This window comes from Salmo salar, chromosome ssa04, assembly GCF_905237065.1.
Source record: "Salmo salar chromosome ssa04, Ssal_v3.1, whole genome shotgun sequence".
Classification (NCBI taxonomy): Eukaryota; Metazoa; Chordata; class Actinopteri; order Salmoniformes; family Salmonidae; genus Salmo; species Salmo salar.
The window spans coordinates 29,318,440-29,340,007 of record NC_059445.1 but is presented as its reverse complement, the minus strand read 5'-3'; the positions used below and the strand labels follow the sequence as shown (position 1 = coordinate 29,340,007).

General features: G+C 40.8%; 1 protein-coding gene across 2 annotated transcripts in view; it reads left to right on the top strand.

Moving 5' to 3' along the window:
- LOC106602720 (storkhead-box protein 2) overlaps positions 1-21,568 on the top strand; it is a 63,810-nt gene that overhangs the window by 26,705 nt on the left and 15,537 nt on the right. For both annotated transcript variants that reach the window (XM_014195533.2, XM_014195534.2), the window contains exon 2: positions 15,994-16,146. In XM_014195533.2, the coding sequence (XP_014051008.1) occupies positions 15,994-16,146 (153 nt within the window). The remainder of the gene's footprint in view (positions 1-15,993; positions 16,147-21,568) is intronic.

Genomic DNA, 21,568 nt, shown 5'->3' with positions numbered 1-21,568 from the left:
GGCACTTGTTGGTTGGTAGATGGGTAAAAAAAACTGACATTGAATATCCCTTTGAGCATAGTGAAATTATTAATTACACTTTGGATGGTGTATCAATACACCCAGTCACTCAGTTGCCAGAGCGGAAGGAAACCGTTCAGGGATTTCACGATGAGGCTAATGGTGACTTTAAAACAGTTACAGAGTTTAATGGAGAAAACTGAGGGTGGATCAACAATACAACAATACTAACCTAAATGACAGAGTGAAAAGAAGGAAGCCTGTACAGAATTTAAAAAAAATCCAAAACATGCATCATGTTTGCAATAAGGCATTAAAGTAAAACTGCTAAAACAATTGCTAAGAAAGGAACTTTATGTCCTGAATACAAAGCGTTATGTTTGGGGCAAATCTAACATAACACATCACTGAGTACCACTCTTCATTTTTCAAGCATGGTGGTGGCTGCATCATGTTATGGGTATGCTTGTCATCGGCAGGGATTAGGGTAGTTCTTTAGGATAAAAATAAAGGAAATAGAGCTAAGCACAGGCAAAATCCTAAAGGAAAACCTGGTTCATTCTGCTTTCCAACAGACACTGGGAGACAAATTCACCTTTCAGCAGGACAATAACCTAAAACACAAGGCCAAATATACACTGAAGTTGCTTACTAAGACGACATTGACTGTTCCTGAGTGGCCTAGTTACAGTTTTGACTTAAATGGCAAGACTTGAAAATGGCTGTCTAGCAATGATCAACAACCAACTTAACACATCTTGTAGAATTTTGTAAATAATAATCTGCATATATTGTACAATCCAGGTGTGCAAAGCTCTTAGACTTACCCAGAAAGACTCACAGCTATAATTGCTGCCAAAGGTGAATATAACATGTATTGAATATAACATGTAAATGAGATGTTTCTGTATATATATTTTTTTATACATATGCAAACATTTCAAAAAAGTCTATTTAATCAATTTTGAATTCAGGCTGTAACACAAGTCAATGGGTATGAATATTTTCTGAATGCACTGTAAGCACTGCAGAAGCAGATGTACTTGTAATCTAGCAAACACATTCTAACATTTGACTGTCTGTTTGTCTTTGTGAAGTAGAGCTGGGCCTGGTTTCCCAAAAGCATCTGAAGGCTAAATGTTATTTCTGACTCAATTCTTGGCTAGGACCGTGTGGACCTGGGCCCCAGCTGCAGTTGAGGCGTGGGTAGAGAAATCAGGCCACGGTAGTGCTACGGTGTTAGCCAGCCCTCTATGTAGTAATACGTATAGAGGAGAGGGAGGAGGCTGCGCATGAGTAAGCCCTTGTTCCCTGCCTCCAGTCAGCTGTTTGAGTTGTAGAAAATCAGTCAGCCACTAAGATGACGCCTCTTAAGCCTCTGGAACTGGTACTCTCTCTCTCTCTCTGTTACTCACTTCGGGCCAAATCCTAATTACAGTTACGTGCAACTCGAACATTCATTCAAATATTCAATATACAGTATATCAATGAAGGATTCGTGTGACAGTTTGAGCTACTCATCTCGTTGTCTCGCTCCACATTCATATACTGAACGAGGATAAAAATAATCACCCTCATTCTGGCCATCCCAGATGCTGACATCACTGACTAACCTCTGTAGGATTTCCCCAGGATGATTGTATTAAGGGTAGCAGAGAGAAACTTGAGAGATGGAAGCACTTATAGCTCTCTCTTCTCTGCATTCTTCAAACATGGACTGTATACAGGCAGCGGAGTTGTCATTGTTGATGTTCTTAATGACAATGCAAGAACCCAGGTGTTACTGTACAAATTAAGTTACTTTGCTTTTATGAGAAGCTGTAAGTTGTAGATGGCATCAGAAAAATGAAGGAAATTTGGTCAAATGTGACAGGTGAGTAATAGTAACACTGGTGTCCTGTCCGGCAAGAATAAATGAATGAATGCAAAGCTTAACTGCCCTGTTTTCGTCATTGGACATGTGTTAGCCTCAATAACCAGGTTTCCATCCAACCATTTCATGTGGATGAATTACCTGACACGTGAAAAAAGTCACGATGGGCTGATGAAAACAACAGGAAATGCCGGTACAATTGTATAAATGTCGACAGAATTTGTTCGTTCGACATGGTGGGGTCTTTTTGGTACGTGGATGGAAGTGTAGCTAATATGAATATATTTTTGTTCTACCAGTTTTCATCAATAGCTTGGTTTCCATCCACAAAAATATATGTGCATTTACCAGCAGTGGTGTGTTTCCATCAAACTGTCTTGTTGCGAATAGCAAGCTGTGTGTAATGACTTATATACTTTGTCCTATAACTTTTAATTGATCAAATAAAAAACATAATTTCTTTGTTTTATTCTGTCAATGGTTTTGCCACAAAAAGCCTTGCAATAAATGGCAAATTTGCCCACCCTGGTCTTGGCACTTGCACTCTTACCAACAGCTCACAGATATATTGCAGAGGGTACATGATGATATTATTGATAAGATCAACATAATATTGATTTTTCAATTGGCAGCTAAAAACAAATTAAGCATACAAACTAAGACCCTTCATATTTATTGGAAATGAGCATCAAGCTAATCACTGTGCACTTTCACCACCATGGGAAGTTCATCATCATTTATTTAATCTGTAGCCTAATAAACTGTGCATTCTTTTCCAAGTAGTCAGAGGACCACTTAGCATCACATGACTGTAGTTTACTTGACAGTTATTATTAGAGGTCAACTGATTAATCGGAATGGGTGATTAATTAGGGCCGATTTCAAGTTTTCATAACAATCGGAAATTGGTATTTTTGTACGCCGACTTGGCCGTTTTTCTTTTTTTCCTTTTTTTACCTAGGCAAGTCAGTTAAGAACACATTCTTATTTTCAATGACGGCCACCGTTAACAAGGCAGTTAACGGTGGGTTAACTGCCTTGTTCAGGGGCAGAAAGACAGATTTTTACCTTGTCAGCTCGGGGATTCAATCTTGCAACCTTACGGTTAACTAGTCCAACGCTCTAACCACCTGCTTTACATTGCACTCCACGAGGAGCCTGCCTGTTACGCGAATGCAGTAAGAAGCCAAGGTAAGTTGGTAGCTAGCATTAAACTTATCTTATAAAAAAACAATCAATCAATCATAATCACTAGTTAACTACACATGGTTGATGATATTACTAGTTTATCTAGCCTGTCCTTCGTTGCATATAATCGCTTTGGTACACGTTGCTCCAACCATAAACATCAATACCTTTCTTAAAATCAATACACAAGTATATATTTTTAAACCTGCATATTTAGTTAATATTGCCTGCTAACATGAATTTCTTTTAACTAGGGAAAATGTGTCACTTCTCTTGCAACAGAGTCAGGGTATATGCAGCAGTTTGGGCCGCCTGGCTCGTTGCGAACTGTGAAGACTATTTCTTCCTAACAAAGACAGCCGACTTCGCCAAACGGGGGATGATTTAACAAAAGCGCATTTGCGAAAAAAGCACAATCGTTGCACGACTGTACCTAACCATAAACATCAATCCCTTTCTTAAAATCAATACACAGAAGTATATATTTTTAAACCTGCATATTTAGCTAAAAGAAATCCAGGTTAGCAGGCAATATTAACCAGATGAAATTGTGTCACTTCTCTTGCATTCATTGCACGCAGAGTCAGGGTATATGCAACAGTTTGGGCTGCCTGGCTCGTTGCGAACTAATTTGCCAGAATTTTACGTAATTATGACATAACATTGAAGGTTGTGCAATGTAACAGGAATATTTAGACTTAGGGATGCCACCCGTTAGATAAAATACGGAACGGTTCCGAATTTCACTGAAAGGAAAAACGTTTTGTTTTCGAGATGATAGTTTTCTGATTCGACCATATTAATGACCTAAGGCTCGTATTTCTGTGTGTTTATTATATTATAATTAAGTCTATGATTTGATAGAGCAGTCTGACTGAGCAGTGGTAGGCAGCAGCAGGCTCATAAGCATTCATTCAAACAGCACTTTCGTGCGTTTTGCCAGCAGCTCTTCGCTGTGCTTCAAGCATTGCGCTGTTTATGACTTCAAGCCTATCAACTCCCAAGATTAGGCTGGTGTGAAATGTGAAATGGCTAGCTAGTTATCGGGTTGCGCGCTAATAGCGTTTCAAACGTCACTCGCTCTGAGACTTGGAGTAGTTGTTCCCCTTGCTCTGCATGGGTAACGCTGCTTCGAGGGTGGCTGTTGTCAATGTGTTCCTGGTTCGAGCCCAGTAGGAGCGAGGAGAGGGACGGAAGCTATACTGTTACACTGGCATTACTAAAGTGCCTATAAGAACATCCAATAGTCAAAGGTATATGAAATACAAATCGTATAGAGAGAAATAGTCCTATAATTCCTATAATAACTACAACATAAAACTTCTTACCTGGGAATATTGAAGACTCATGTTAAAAGGAACCACCAGTTTTCATATGTTCTCATGTTCTGAGCAAGGAACTACAACGTTAGCTTTCTTACATGGCACATATTGCACTTTTACTTTCTTCTCCAACACTTTGTTTTTGCATTATTTAAACCAAATTGAACATGTTTCATTATTTATTTGAGGCTAACTTGATTTTATTGATGTATTATATTAAGTTAAAATAAGTGTTCATTCAGTATTGTTGTAATTGTCATTATTACAAATAAATGTAAAAAACCGCCCGATTAATCGGTATCGGCGGGTTTTGGCCCTCCAATAATCAGTATCAGTATCGGCGTTGAAAAAGCATAATCGGCCGACCTCTAGTTATTATATCAACAATTTCGCAAAAAAGCTTTTCCACTGCCATTGTCGCATGATCTATTTCACTGACCAAAACAATTGTTCCTCCCTGTTGAATGTTTTATTGTTTTGTTGACATTTAGGGAAGTTTACAGACAACTTGTTTCCACCAGGCCTTTTTTTTTCCAACACGTACTTGACTCGCATAAAAATGGTTGGATGGAAACATGGTTACAGCCCCACAAGCATTTGGTCCATTTCCACTATATAATTGGGCTGCTGATACTGTATGTGCGTGTCACGCCCTGACCTGAGAGAGCCTTTTTTATGTCTCTATTTAGGTTTGGTCAGGGTGTGATTTGGGTGGGCATTCTATGTCCTTTTTTCGACGCTTTGTATTTCTTTGTTTTGGCCTGGTATGGCTCTCAATCAGGGACAGCTGTACATTGTTGTCGCTGATTGGGAGTCATTCTTAGGCAGCCTGTTTTCCTTTGGGGTTTGTGGGTAGTTAATTTCTGTTTAGTGTGTTAGGATACCTGACAGGACTGTTTGGCTGTTGTTTGTTTTTTCTTTGTGAAGTGCCTTTTTCATCCAAAATAAAAGATGAATAAATTCCACGCTGCACCTTGGTCCTCTTCTTCCAAAGACAACCGTTACAGAACTACCCACCTACAATGGACCAAGCAGCATGGTAAGGAGGAGCAGAGGGTTCAGGACTCCTGGACTTGGGAAGAGATACTGGACGGAAAGGGACCCTGGAGACAGGCTGGAGAATACCGCCGCCCGCTGGTGGAGATAGAGACAGCGAAGGCAGAACAGTGTTTCTGGGAGGATCGGCTGGCACGGCAAGAGGAGGAGAGGCAGCCCCAAGATTTTTTTTGGGGGGGGGGGCACACGGGAAGGTCGGCGGTGCCGAGGATGGAACCAGAGCCAGTCGGGGTGAAGTTGGAGGTGAGCGAAGCAGAGACAGTGAAGGAGTTGATGGGGAGATTGGAGGAGAGAGATATGAGAGAGCTGCTGTGTTGGTGCATGAGGCACGACATTCACCCTACGGTGCGTGTCCTCGAATTGATGTCACCTGAGTCAGCTCTCCATACTCGTCCTGAGGTGCGTGCTAGCCATCTGGTAAGACTGTGCCAGCCCCACGCACCAGGCCTCGTGTGCACCTCCCCAGCCCTGCACGTCTTGTGCCTGCTCCCAGAGCCAGGCCTCCTGCATGTCTCCCCAGCCTGGTAAGTCCTGTGCCTGCTCCCAGAGTCAGGCCTCCTGCATGTCTCCCCAGCCTGGTGAGTCCTGTGCCTGCGCCCAGAGCCAGGCCTCCTGCATGTCTCCCCAGCCTGGTGAGTCCTGTGCCTGCGCCCAGAGCCAGGCCTCCTGCATGTCTCCCCAGCCTGGTGAGTCCTGTGCCTGCGCCCAGAGCCAGGCCTCCTGCAAGTCTCCCCAGCCTGGTGAGTCCTGTGCCTGCGCCCAGAGCCAGGCCTCCTGCAAGTCTCCCCGCGGACCAGGCCTCCAGCGGGTCTCCCCATCCTGCGACTCCGGCGCAGCCAGAGTCGCCCGCCGGTCCTCCGGGGCCCGCGGCAAGGGACCCCGCTCTAGAGGCGCCACCAAAGTTGGGTGAGCCAGTGGTGGAGCGGGGTCTGCGTCCCGCTCCAGAGCCGCCACCGCGGAGAATGCCCACCCAGACCCTCCCCTATAGGTTCAGGTTTTGTGGCCGGAGTCCGCACATTTGGGGGGGGTACTGTCACGCCCTGACCTGAGAGAGCCTTTTTTATTTCTCTATTTAGGTTTGGTCAGGGTGTGATTTGGGTGGGCATTCTATGTCCTTTTTTCTATGCTTTGTATTTCTTTGTTTTGGCCTGGTATGGCTCTCAATCAGGGACAGCTGTACATCGTTGTCGCTGATTGGGAGTCATACTTAGGCAGCCTGTTTTCCTTTGGGGTTTGTGGGTAGTTAATTTCTGTTTAGTGTGTTAGGATACCAGACAGGACTGTTTGGCTGTTTGTTTTTTCTTTGTGATGTGCCTTTTTCATCCAAAATAAAAGATGAACAAATTCCACGCTGCACACCTTGGTCCTCTTCTTCCAAAGACAGCCGTTACAGTGCGACACCAAGGATAAATAGTATTTATTGTTGGACTATACATGGAGTATACCAAACATTAGGAACACCTTCCTAATATTGAGTTGCATCCGTCCCTTTTGCCCTCAGAACAGGCTCAATTCGTTGGGTCATGGACTCTACAAATTGTCAAAACCGTTCCACAGGGATGCTGACCCATTTTGACTTCAATGCTTCCCACAGTTGTATTTATTTGTATTTATTAGGGATCCCCATTAGCTGCTACCAATGTAGCAACTATTCTTCCTGGCGTCCAAACACATTAAGGCACTTACACATAAAACAAAATATAAAACAGTACATAATAAAACATTATTACACCACTACATATCTACAATACAAAATATATAATACCACCATACAACAATATTACAATGTACATGTGTGTAGAGTGCATGTGCTAGCATTTGTGAGCGTACGCCTGTGTCTGTACGTGTGTGTGTGTGTGTCTCTTCACAGTACCTGCTGTTCCATAATGTGTATTTCTATCTGTTTTTAAATTGGATTCTACTTCTTGCATCAGTTACATGATGTGGAATAGAGTTCCATGTAGTCATGCCTCCGTGTTGTGCTAGTAGTTGTCAAGTTGTCTGTATGTCCTTTTGGTGGTGGACCATTCTTGATACACACGGGAAACTGAGCGTGAAAAACCCAGAGCGTTGCAGTTCGACACAAACCGGTGCGCCTGGCACCTACTTCCATACCCCGTTCAAAGGTACTTAAATCTTTTGTTTTGCCCATTCACCCTCTGAATGGCACACATACACAATCTGTGTCTCCATTGTCTCAAGGCGTATTAATCCTTCTTTAACCTGTCTCCTCCCCTTCATCTACACTGACTCAAGTGGATTTAACAAATTACATCAATAAGTGATCATAGCTTTGAACTGGATTATCCTGGTCAGTCTATGTCATGGAAAGAGCAGGTGTCCTCAATGTTTTGTATACTCGTGAAAATGTAGAGTTTCCATCAACCTCGCTCGCGCTGCGAGCAATGTAAATATTAAAGAACACCACCGTTCGCGGCAGAGTAGTGGGTGAAACCATTCACTTCAGAAAAAGGTGTGATATTAATCAAGTTTCCTTTTATTATGTGTTGTCGAATTCATACAAATATTTACTGCCACTGTAGTAAGGTGGGCAACACTAGGGGTCTTCAGACCTTTTTGTATTATTTTCCTTGAAAGAACAACTAGTGGGTTTTGAGTGCTTCTCCCCTATTTGGAAAGTTGGTCTGCCTGCTCTTCAGTTTGATAGAGATATTCTGAGAGCAGGTTTGTGTCTCCCGCTCTACATAAAAACTGTTTAAAACTGTATAACACAATAGTGTCTTTTGAAAACTGGTTCATATATCCCAAGGTCAATAGCGAATGTGACTATGCATATATTTATGTTGCCGTTAATGTATTTAAAGCCTATTTCGGCAAGTTAACCAAGTGTTTGCTGGCTTAGCAATATATATATTTTTTAACCTTTATTTAACTAGGCAAGTCAGTTAAGAACAAATTCTTATTTACAATGACAGCCTACCCTGGCCAAACCCTAACGACACTGGGCCATTTGTGCGCCGCCCTATGAGACTCCCAATCACAGCCGGTTGTGATACAGCCTGGAATCGAACCAGAACTGTAGTGACGCCTCTAGCACTGAGATGCAGTGCCGTAGACCGCGGCGCCACTCGGGAGCACACTCGGGACTGCTGCGCCACTCAGGAGCTAGCCATGTTAATGACGAGCTAACTAGCACCGTCAGTCAGTGCACTGTAATGTCTCGCTAGCTATTCCTAGCAGATGATTTATTGGTAATTAAAGACGTATTTATTGAAATATTAAGTGAATGTTTATTTTCTTACTACCTTAAGAGGTTTATATAAAAAGGGTTGTACTTGTGCTCTGTATTTATGGATTTATTTCACTTCAGATTGAGGGCATGTATCATTACTGTTGCTCCTATCTAAAAGATATATCGTGTCCTACGTAACCAGTGAACATGTGGCTGTGACCAGCCTGTCATCACTGTTTGATATCTTTTACTGCAGTTATGTCTTACTGTATTTTTGTTATTTTCTAAACACAACACATTTATACTATGCGATCACTTTGTGCATTCAGTCTGATAGAGATATTCTGAGAGCAGTGAACATGTGGCTGTGACCGTACTGTCAATGCCTGTCATCACTGTTTGATATATTTTACTGCAGATAAAAAGTCAATCTGAAGTGTGGATGTCTGTGTCTTCTGTGTGGCTATATGAAGTTGGTTACACTCAGTGTGTATCAGTGGAAGTCGGTTCAGTTTAAGATGAAGGAGGACGATAATTTTTTTTATGAGCATGGCCTTATTTCTATTACAGCACATTGGATGACATTCATATTCCATTCACCCAGCTCAATGTAACATTGATAGGTTTAGGCTACTACATGATACTCAAATTTTCCCTATACCCATCATGAGTTTGATACAACCCAGCCTATGAATGAAAGTTTACAATGTAGGTGCACAGGTCGAGAGAAATTTTAGTAATCAAGGTGACAGACATCAACACATTCAATAGCACCTCGCACACTCTTGCCTGCATCTAGCTGATCTAGGGTGTAACCATTAGTCCAACAGTTGCAAACAAGAGTTTCTATTGAACAAATTCAGCTATGTTTATCCACGTTTCGTTACGTTTGCTTCCGTTTAACAAAAATAAATTTAACAGAATCGGCGGAGTGAATACGCCGCTGATCACACGCAGACACAGTTCACTTTCATAGCCGCCACATACAAACAGCATGATCCCTTTGATCATTGGATAATTATTTCTCACATCTACGCGCTCACCTCCTCTCACCTTTTCCCTTTGCTTCTGGACTTGAATACACAACACATCAGCTGTCTGTCACCAGGTGAAAAAACCTTTCCAAGCCAAACCTTCATAGCATAACCACTAATTGCTACCCACATCCTACATTGTTGTCACCATTATTAGCTAACTTAAAGTCAACATAGCTACTAAAACTGATGCCTTAGTAAACCCGCTACAATCATGCAGTACAGTGTACAGTTAGCAAGCAGTTACACCTGCAGGCCCCGTTGGCAATAAATTAATCCAACTAAAAGGTTACCTTAACTTGGAAGAGTTACAGTGTTGAATAGCCATAGCCAGCTAGGTAACATAGCATCCTTCTCAGTTTGAACCGGACGTTTGAGTAGGCTAAACTAGCTTGCTGCATTTGCTAGCTAAATAAGTAAAAGTGGAGGATGGAAACTACCTGTCCTCCGGCTACACCATGGTACTACCCTACAGAGTGCTGTTGAGGCTACTGTAGACCTTCATTGCAAAATAGTGTGTTTTTAATAAATGATTTGGTATAGTTTTATCTAAAAAGGATACTTTTTTTAGTGTTTAACTATTTACATTTTTCTCCCCTTCCTCCTCTGAGGAGCCTCCACTGACTGGTTTGTATAAATATACACACATATATATAATATGCCGTTAATTAGATGCTTTTATCCTAAGTGACTCACGTCCATGCGTGCTTACATTGTCGAATGGGTGGCTCCAGCAGGAATCGAACCCACTATCCTGGCATTGCAAGCACCATGCTCTACCAACTGAGCCCCAACTGAGTCACACAGAACTCAACTGTTGCGAGTCCCTTCCCTGATAATCACCCAGGTTGAGTCCTGAAGCGTTAGCTATCAGAACTTCCATAGCTCATGAAGCATTCAAAGATTGATGGGCTACAGGGAAGGCTCAGATATCAAACAGAGCCTTCCCTGTAGCTCAGTTGGTAGAGCATGGTGTTTGCAACGCCAGGGTTGTGGGTTCGATTCCCTCGGGGGGCCAGCACAGAAATATAATGTATGAAATGTATGCATTCACTACGGTAAGTCACTCTGGTTAAGAGTGTCTGCTAAAATGACTAAAATGTAAAATTGTTCTATATTTCATCCACATGTCATTCAAGTGCATGGGTCTGTGTTACACCACTTTTGAAACTGGCATGTTACAAAGGGTTACAAAAACCCAGAATGAACATCAAACACTCTTTGTATAAGAAGGTGTATAATGTCACTTTTTTTCTTATTTTGTCTTGTTATACTCTTTTCACTTTGTTTTCCCCTCTTTTTTTCTTAATTCTGTCCTTTGTTTTGTCTGTTTTAATGTTGTTGCTTTTTCAAATCAAGTCTGATTTGGTTTGACCACATTCAAAGAGTGTCAGATGAGCATTTTAAAATATTCTATTGTTATCGATTAACCCAATTTACCCTAGAGATCTTCAGGAAAAATGGCATTTGATGCAATTAATTTGTGATTGATATCAATGACCGAAAATAAATAATCTTCATAATATCTGAATGACACGAGTAGAACCACAATAGACAAGTACTTGTTTACATTACAGCAAACCTCAGTTGACGTCAGACACATTTAATCTGAGATTATGGTGATGCCCAAAAAGCAACCAAGGAAAAAGAGCTCAAATGGGATGCTTTGCCATATCAACTGCTTGAGAGAATGTGTGTGCATTACTGGTGGGGAGCTTTGAAAACTTGTGAATGCCGAACTTGATTGTGATTGGTTACACCTCCCTTGTCTTTGCGAGAACTTGTTAACTTAGAACCGGGCTCAAAGTATTCACGCTTGGGTTTCTGAAGGCTTCTGCTTTCTAATATGGTGGGATCTGGCTAAATGTGTGGTGAGTGAAGGCCGGGATATTATATAAGGGGAGAGTAGAGCTCAATTTACCCCATTCTCCCCTATAGATGATCACCTTTGTGCATCATTTATATAGTTACATTCGGAGGAAGGCAATTGTATAACACTTATTGTATGGGACACTTTTAAATGAACCTTTAGAGGTCATGCAATTCAATACTCATCTTTAAAACAAAAACAATTTCGGTCAAAGGAGTTCATATTAACAAAGGAAATAGAAGAAATAACAGTACAGATGGATAGCAATAAAAACTGTACCATAAAGGCACAGAATAAATGAGAGGAAAAACAAACAGAAATGGAGGATCTTATTCCGGGACAATCAAGTATAATGTATTATAAAAAATAAAGTGAATTGGATGGAAAATAAATAAAATATCACCAAATTATTTTAGAATCTTCAACATAGAAATGCTACCAAAAATAATTTACAGAAACAAATGATCTATGATTCACTAAATTATATTTTGAAAGCGTAAGCAAAGTACTTCTCTTTTCAGTCTCCTCCATTTCCACTAACTGAAGTTAACTGTAAGGATTTTTTTCATAATAGTGCAAAATTAACAGCTGTACAGAAAGACTTGTGTGAAGTCCAAATTGCAGAGTGGGAACTTCTTGATGCAATTAAAGTCTTTAGACCAGGGAAAACTCCAGGGCTGGATGGCATACCAGTTGAGGTATATGAAACCTTTTTTTATCTACTCAAAGATCCACTATTGGCATGTTTAACCACTCCTAAATGGTAAACTATCAGGTACGCAGCAAGAAGGTTTGATTTCACTATTACTGAAACAGTAAGTATAAAGATCCTGTCCATTTAAAAAAACTGGAGGCCCCTTAGACTGGTGTTGTGATTCAGAAATCCTAGCTAAATGCATAGCACATAGAATTAAAAAGGTGTTGTCGGATGTTAGTCATCATGATCATCCCAGCTTTTTTACATGGACGATACATTGGAGATAATGTAAGAAAATTCATTGAAACAATAGAACACTATGAAAAATCTAGGGAACCAAGTCTGGTAATCATAGAAGATTTTGAAAAGGCTTTTGATAAAGTTTGACTAGAATTTATATATAAATGCCTGGACTATTTTAATTTTGGCGAATCTCTGGGTTAAAGTTATGTATAGTTACCCCAAGTGTAAAATAATAAATAATGTCTACTTCTCAAAGTATTAAACTGTCAAGAGGAGTAAAACAAGGTTGTCCGCTGTCGGTATATCTATATCATGGCCATTGAAATGTTAGCTATTAAAATCGGATCCAACAATAAAATCAAGGGGCTAGAAATCCAGAGTTTAAAATCAAAGGTGTCATTTCACGCTGACAACTGAAATTTCCTCTTACATCTGCAATCTGGATCCCTGCACAGCCTCATAGAGGATCTAGATCATTTTTCTAACATCTCTGGATTACAACCGAACTATGATAATTGTACCATTTTACGTATTGGATTGCTAAAAAATACAACTTTACCATGTAGTTTACCAGTAAAATGGTCTGATCGTGAAGTGGACATACCCGGTATTCATATCCCTAAAGAAATAAAGGAATTTACTACAACAAATTTCAACTAAAAGTTAGCAAAAAAATATCTTTCTACTATGGAAAGGTAAATACCTGTCTATTTGTGGGGAAATCACCCTGATTAATTATTTAGTCATATCCCATTTACTTATGTGTTCGAGGGGCATTTTTTTAAATATACAGTACCAGTCAAAAGTTTGGACACACCTACTCATTCAAGGTTTTTAAATTTTTTACTATTTTCTACAATGTAGAATAATAGTGAAGACATCAAAACTATGAAATAACTCATATGGGGTGATGTAGTAACCAAAAAAGTGTTCAACAAATCAAAATATATTTGAGATGCTTTAAAGTAGCCACCCTTTGCCTTGATGACAGCTTTGCACACTCTTTGCATTCTCTCAACCAGCTTAATGAGGTAGTCACCTGGAATGCATTTAAATTAACAGGTGTGCCTGGTTAACAGTTAATTTGTGGAATTTCTTTCCTTAATGAGTTTGAGCCAATCAGTTGTGCTGTGACAAGGTAGTGATGGTATACAGAAGATAGCCCTATTTGGTAAAAGACCAAGTCCATATTATGGCAAGAACATCTAAAATAAGCAAAGAGAAACAACAGTCCACCTTTACTTTAAGACATGAAGGTCATTCAATCCGGAAAGTTTCTTCAAGTGCAGTCGCAAAAAAACAAAAAGCACTATGATGAAACTAGCTCTCATGAGGACCGCCACAGGAAAAGAAGACCCAGAGTTACCTCTGCTGCAGAGGATAAGTTCATTAGAGTTACCAGCCTCAGAAATTGCAGCCCAAATAAATGCTTCACAGAGTTCAAGTAACAGACACATCTCAACATCAACTGCGTGAATCAGGCTTTCATGGTCGAATTGCTGCAAATAAAGCACTACTAAAGGACACCAATAAGAAGAGACTTGCTTGGGCCAATAAACACGAGACGCAGAGTAGGCGAACGGATGACCTCTGCATGTATGGTTCCCACTGTGAAGCATGGAGGAGGTGGTGTGGGGGTGCTTTGCTGGTGACACTGTCAGTGATTTATTTAGAATTCAAGGCACACTTAACCAGCATGGTTACCACAGAATTCTGCAGCGATACGCCATCCCATCTGTTTTGCGCTTAGTGGGAATATAATTTGTTTTTCAACAGGACAGTGATCCAACACACCTCCAGGCTGTGTAAGGGCTATTTGACCAAGAAGTAGAGTGATGGAGTGCTGCATCAGATGACCTGGCCTCCACATTGAGATGGTTTGGGATGAGTTGGACCGCAGAGTGAAGGAAAAGCAGCCAAAAAGTGCTCAGCATATGTGTGAACTCCTTCAAGACTTTTGGAAAAGCATTCCTCATGAAGCTGGTTGAGAGAATGCCAAGAGTGTGCAAAGCTGTCATCAAGGCAAAGGGTGGCTACTTTGAAGAATCTGAAATCTAAAATATATTTAGATTTTTCTACACTTTTTTGGTTACTATATGATTCCGTATGTGTTATTTCATAGTTTTAATGTCTTCACTATTATTCTACAATGTAGAAAATAGTAAAAATAAAAACCCTTGTATGAGAAGGTGTGTCCAAACTTTTGACTGGGACTGTATATTAAGGCATTAAACCTCCCACTAGAATCATCAGTCATACAGAAGTTATACTTAAACCTTAACTAGTTCTCCAGTAGATTAGTAAGAAAGACTCACCCCTTTTTACCTTTATCCAGATTACAACCTCTCACTTTCCGTTAATTGAAAATGGAACCTTTTTCAAAATACCGCCCTTTCTAAAACAAGCAATACACAGCCGGTTCTAATTCCAGTTTCATCCTCCAGAAAAGACAGAACAAATATTACAACAAATAATATTGTTAAATTCAAATAATGCTAATAGATAAAAATATATATTTATATATAAAAAGTGAATTATCTTGTCAATTATATTATGAATAAGAAAGGTGGAGTTATGTCACATGTGCAGTTAACAAATTCTATCCAAAATTACAACAAACTGATTGCAGCATTACCACAAAAATGGAGGAGGCAAGTGGAAGGGGAAGAAGGTAGGGAATTTGTTTGTTTACCCTTTAATAAAGACCAAAATTGGCAACAAAAAAATGTAAAAAGAAAAAATATCAGTTTCACTTGAGGACCAAAATGTTGAACATGGCGCCATAGAGGTTGCAAAATAGTTTTTTTTTCTCAATCTGTAGATACTATGTGATTTGACAGGTTCAGAATTTATGTGAAACATCACAGCACAGTTGAAAAATATATGGCACATGGAAATCATTAAAGGGCGGTTTACAGAGATGGGTGGGATGGACTGAGAGTGGGGTGGGTTTAAAAGCTCATGTTATACATTACATCTAGTCATAACTATTATATATCAAAATATCCAATTACTTTATTGCTGCTATGTAACTATTGTAAAAAATACAAAATAAAAAACTGCCATGTATGTAGAATGTACATGTAACAACAAAAGAAAAAGCTGTTTAAACAATGTTTATGGGGGTGGATGGGCCCCCGAAAAATTGAAATAAAACACTTAATTGACAAGACTTGAAAATGACCATATGGAGCAGTATTAGTTCTGGGAGGAGACTCAGTCATCAGTTGACAGCCAACTGGTGGAACGGGACAGACCGCCCACATCATCAGTTGAGCTTTGATACCATTCAGATTTGGTCAGTTACTGAGTCCCGGGGCTGTATTATGTAGGAGTGCTGATCTAGGATCAGTTTTGCCCTTTAGATCATAGTAATTATAAGATTATTATGGGCAGGAGGGACCTGATTTCTAGATCAGCACTCCTACTCTGAGACTCTTGATAGATATGGGCCCAGGTTCTTCTTTTCTCTCCTACAGTTCATTCGCTGACTGTTGTCTATTTCTCCCTACTGCAGGTGATGTGTCTCCCATCAGCATGTCTCCTATCAGCCAGTCCCAGTTCATCCCACTGGGGGAGATCCTGTGTCTGGCTATCTCAGCCATGAACTCCGCTCGCAAGCCCGTCAACCAGGAGGCCCTGATGGAACACCTCGCCACATGCTTCCCAGGTACAGTAGCTACAGGGTGACATTTCTAGCATTAGCTCAATGACTGTGGGTATCTGCAGTCAGTGGGGGAAATGCAAAACTAACCCAAGAACAATGTCTAAGTGCAACTTCTTCACCCTATACAGTTGGCCTATAATACACCCCAAGACTGTGTTCATTAGGCATGAAAAATGGAAGAAACAGACTGAAATAAGGAGGAACTACCTTGCCTTCTCCAATAAGAAACGTTATTTTTCATTTTCCATTGAAACATTTGTAAACACTTCCTGTTGCGCGCCCTAATTAACACAACCCCTGTAACCCCCAACACACACACACACACACACACACACACACACACACACACACACACACACACACACACACACACACACACACACACACACACACACAATGTTCTTATGGTAATGTATGCATTCATGGCCCATTGATGATATATATTGATATTGATGATATATATATATATATATATATATATATAGAGGCAGTTTGTTTAAGGCATTCAAAATCCCTGTCCCCTTCAGTCATTCCAGGGTTCTGAAAACAGACCATAATACCACACTGCAGCAGCATGTTTTATATGCTGAACAAAAATATAAACGCAACATGCAACAATTTTAAAGGTTTTACTGAGTTACAGTTCATATAAGGAAATCAGTTAATTTAAATGAATTAATTAGGCCCTAAAATATGGATTTCACATGACTGAGAATACAGATACCTTAAAGAAAAAAAAAGTAGAGGTGTGGATCAGAAAACCAGTCATAATCTGGTGTGACACATCTCCTTCACATAGAGTTGATCAGGCTGTTGATTGTGGCCCACTCCTCTTCAATGGCTGTGTAAAGTTTCTGGATATTGGTGGGAACTGTTGTGCACGTCGATCCAGAGCATCTCAAACATGCTCAATGGGTGACATGTCTGGTGAGTATGCAGGCCATGGAAGAACTGGGACATTTTCAATTTCCAGGAATTATGTACAGATCCTTGCGACTTGGGGCTGCGCATTATCATACTGAAACACGAGGTGATGGCGGCGGATGAATGGCACAACAATGGGCCTCGGGATCTCGTCACGGTATCTCTGTGAATTGAAATTGCCATCGTGTTCGTTGTCTGTAGCTTATGCCTGTCCATACCATAACCCTGTTATGGTATTGGCAGGGTACTCTGTTCCCAAAGTTGACATCAACAATTGCCAATTGCACACTCAAAGCTTGAGACATCTGTGGCTTTGTGTTGTTTGACAAAACTGCACATTTTAGAGTGGCCTTTCATTGTCCCCAGCACAAGGTGCACCTGTGTAATGATCATGCTGTTTAATCAGCTTCTTGATATGCCACACCTGTCAGGTGGATGGATTATCTTGGCAGAGGAGAAATTCTCACTAACAGGCACATAAACAAATGTGTGCACAAAATATGAAGAAATACGCTTTTTCTGCATATGGAACATTTCTGGGATCTTTTATTTCAGGTCATGAAACATGGGACTAAGCTTTAGATGTTGCGTTTATATTTTGGTTCAGTGTAATTGGAGTAAATGTTTTGTTCAATGTAGCCTTTCGTTTATTTTCTGTACTGGGCTTACATAAGACTACCCTGTCACTTTCCATATGGCTCCTTTCCAGGTAGGTCAACTTTCTTTTAAATTCAGCATCACTTCCCTCCATGTAGATGTCTTAAAACTGAGTTTAATCTCTAATTGCATCATGTTGGTATGGCAATTAACAAAGTGTGATGTAATGTCATGCAACAGTAAACTCTTACTAGTAAACGCTTATGTACAGATTTATCCAGGGGGCCTACTTTTGTGTTTGTGATTGTGATTGTAGGGTTAGCTAAGGACATGGGGTGGATGGAGGAGGGATACAGAGTAGCCAACCTTTGGCTCTGTCTCGGTCTGGCGGCTCTAGTCTGTATGACACCAGTTATTGGGGAGGCAATAAGAGGCGATAGTCATAATGGAGAAGGATGCAACACTAACTGCATTCAAATATGAACTGTTATTCTGAGGCAGATTCATGAATCTGATGAATCTATTTCAAAAAATTATAAATCGTTATATAATTTGCTGTAGAGTTGTATCCTATCTTATTTACAGATTTATTGACTTACTCAGTTTACTGAGAGGAATTGCTTCTCATAAAGGCAAGGCTCAGTTCATTAGTGCTATGCAACCGTTTCCATCTGTAGGACTGAAATACTATAATAAGTACTAGAAATAAAGCTACCGTAGAATCTTAACTGTTCTTGCTGAATATGGACTTTTGTGAAAATGTATGGAAGATGTTTAACCTTGGCAGGGATAGATTACATTTTGGATGGGGGAAAAAAGTGAGAATTTAAACTTGAATTCATACAACAACAAAAAAAATGTTTATATAGGATTAACTAGATGGTTTTGGTACATGAAGTACAATTGGTGGGACTTGCTTTAACTCTTTAAAATTATTTTTGTGGTAGAAGTTTAAAAGTTTAACTATATTATTTAAAGCAAAGCAGTTACATACAGAGTACTAAACTCAGCAAAAAATAGAAACGTCCTCTCACTGTCAACTGCGTTTATTTTCAGCAAACTTAACATGTGTAAATATTTGTATGAACATAAGATTCAACAACTGAGACATAAACTGAACAAGTTCCACAGACATGTGACTAACAGAAATTGAATAATGTGTCCCTGAACAAAGGGGGGGTCAAACTCTAAAGTAACAGTCAGTATCCGGTGCGGCCACCAGCTGCATTAAGTACTGCAGTGCATCTCCTCATGGGCTGCACCAGATTTGCCAATTCTTGCTTTGAGATGTTACCCCACTCTTCCACCAAGGCACCTGCAAGTTCCCAGACATTTCTGGGGGGAATGGCCCTAGCCCTCACCCTCCGATCAAACAGGTCCCAGACGTGCTCAATGGGATTGAGATCTGGGCTCTTCGCTGGCCATGGCAGAACACTTACATTCCTGTCTTGCAGGAAATCACGCACAGAACGAGCAGTATGGCTGGTGGCATTGTCATGCTGGAGGGTCATGTCAGGATGAGCCTGCAGGAAGGGTACCACATGAGGGAGGAGGATGTCTTCCCTGTAATGCACAGCGTTGAGATTGCCAACAATGACGACAAGCTCAGTCTGATGATGCTGTGACACACCGCCCCAGACCATGACGGACCCTCCACCTCCAAATTGATCCCGCTCTAGAGTACAGACCTCAGTGTAACGCTCATTCCTTAGACGATAAACGCAAATCCGACCATCACCCCTGGTGAGACACAACCGTGACTCGTCAGTGAAGAGCACTTTTTGCCAGTCCTGTCTGGTCCAGCGACAGTGGGATTGTTCCCATAAGAGACGTTGTTGCCGGTGATGTCTGATGAGGACCTGCCTTACAACAGGCCTACAAGCCCTCAGTCCAGCCTCTCTCAGCCTATTGTGGACAGTCTGAGCACTGATGGAGGGATTGTGCCTTCCTGGTGTAACTCGGGCAGTTGTTTTTGCCATTCTGTACCTGTCCCGCAGGTGTGAGGTTCGGATGTACCGATCCTGTGCAGGTGTTGTTATACGTGGTCACTGCGAAGATGATCAGCTGTCCGTCCTGTCTTCCTGTAGCGCTGACTTATGTGTCTCACAGTAGGGACATTGCAATTTATTGCCCTGGCCACATCTGCAGTCCTCATGCCTCCTTGCAGCATGCATAAGGGACGTTCACGCAGATAAGCAGGGACCCTGGGCATCTTTCTTTTGGTGTTTTCAGAGTCAGTAGAAAGGCCTCTTTAGTGTCCTAAGTTTTCATAACTGTGACCTTAATTGCCTACCGTCTGTAAGCTGTTAGTGTCTTAACGACCATTCCACAGGTGCATGTTCATTAACTGTTTATGGTTCATTGAATAAGCATGGGAAACAGTGTTTAAACCCTTTACAATGAAGATCTGTGAAGTTATTTGGATTTTTACGAATTATCTTTGAAAGACAGGGTCCTGAAAATGGGAAGTTTTTCTTTTTTTGCGGAGTTTATATCAACCATATTAATTTGGATTGTGAGGCATTTAGATGATGTCTAAACTACAGTTGTTGCATGTGAAAACTAAAAGAATAAGTCAATCACATTTATTTATATAGCCCTTTTTACGTCAGCATATTTCACAAAGTGCTTATACAGAAAGCCAGCCTAAAACCCCAAACAAGCAATTCAGATGTAGAAGAAAGGCAGGAACCTAGGAAGAAACCTAGTGAGGAACCAGGCTCTGAGGGGTGGCCCAGTCCTCTTCTGCTGTGGAGATTATAAATGGAGATTATAAGAGTACATGGCCATTAAGGCCAGATTGTTCTTCAAGATTTTCAAATGTTCATAGATGACCAGCAGGGTAAAATAAGAAAGACATAGGACAAAGCGATCTTCTGTCAGAAGATGGGAATAAAAAGCAGGATCATGTGGACAAGACTCTTAGGAAAGCAAAGCAACTCTGAATCAATCATGCTGTGGGTTTCAGGTAAATAGATGCACGATTTACATTAGTAAAACTTTCAGTGTGAATGATTTGAGTTTGATTTGAGTTGAATGATGATGTAATGATTAGAAAGTTGTAGGCTATTATTTGGGTAGAGAAATATGACAGCTCTAGTGATGATAGCTCTCTAAAAATATTTTAGGAATTATGTAGAATACAGTGCAGAATACAGTCGGAAAGTTTTCAGACCTCTTGACTTATTCTAAAATGGATTAAGTTGTTTTTTTCCCCTCAGCAATCTACACACAATAACCCATACTGAAAAAGCAAAAACAGGTTTTCAGAAATGTTTGCAAATGTAAAGAAACGGAAATATCACATTTACATAAGTATTCAGACCTTTTTACTCAGTACTTTGTTGAAGCACCTTTGGCAGCGGTTGCAGGTATGATGCTACAAGCTTGGAACACCTGTATTTGGGGAGTTTCTCCAATTCTTCTTTGCAGATCCTCTCAAACTCTGTCAGGTTGGATGGGGAGGGTCGCTGCACAGATATTTTCAGGTCTGTTCAGAGATGTTCGATCGGGTTCATGTCCGGGCTCTGGATGGGCCACTCAAGGACATTCAGAGACTTGTCCCGAAGCCACTCCTGTGCTGTCTTGACTGTGTGCTTCGGATCGTTGTCCTGTTGTCCCCAGTCTGAGGTCCTGAGCGTTCTGGAGCAGGTTTTCATCAAGGATCTCTCTCTACTTTGCTCTGTTCATCTTTCCCTCGATACTGACTAGTCTCCCAGTCCCTCCCGCTGAAAAACATCCCCACAGCATGATGCTGCCACCATCTGAAGCCAGGTTTCCTCCAGGTGTGACGCTTGGCATTCAGGCCAAGGAGTTCAATCTTGGTTTCATCAGACCAGAGAATCTTGTTTCTCATAGTCTGAGAGTCCTTTAGGTGCCTTTTGGAAAACTCCAAGCAGGCTGT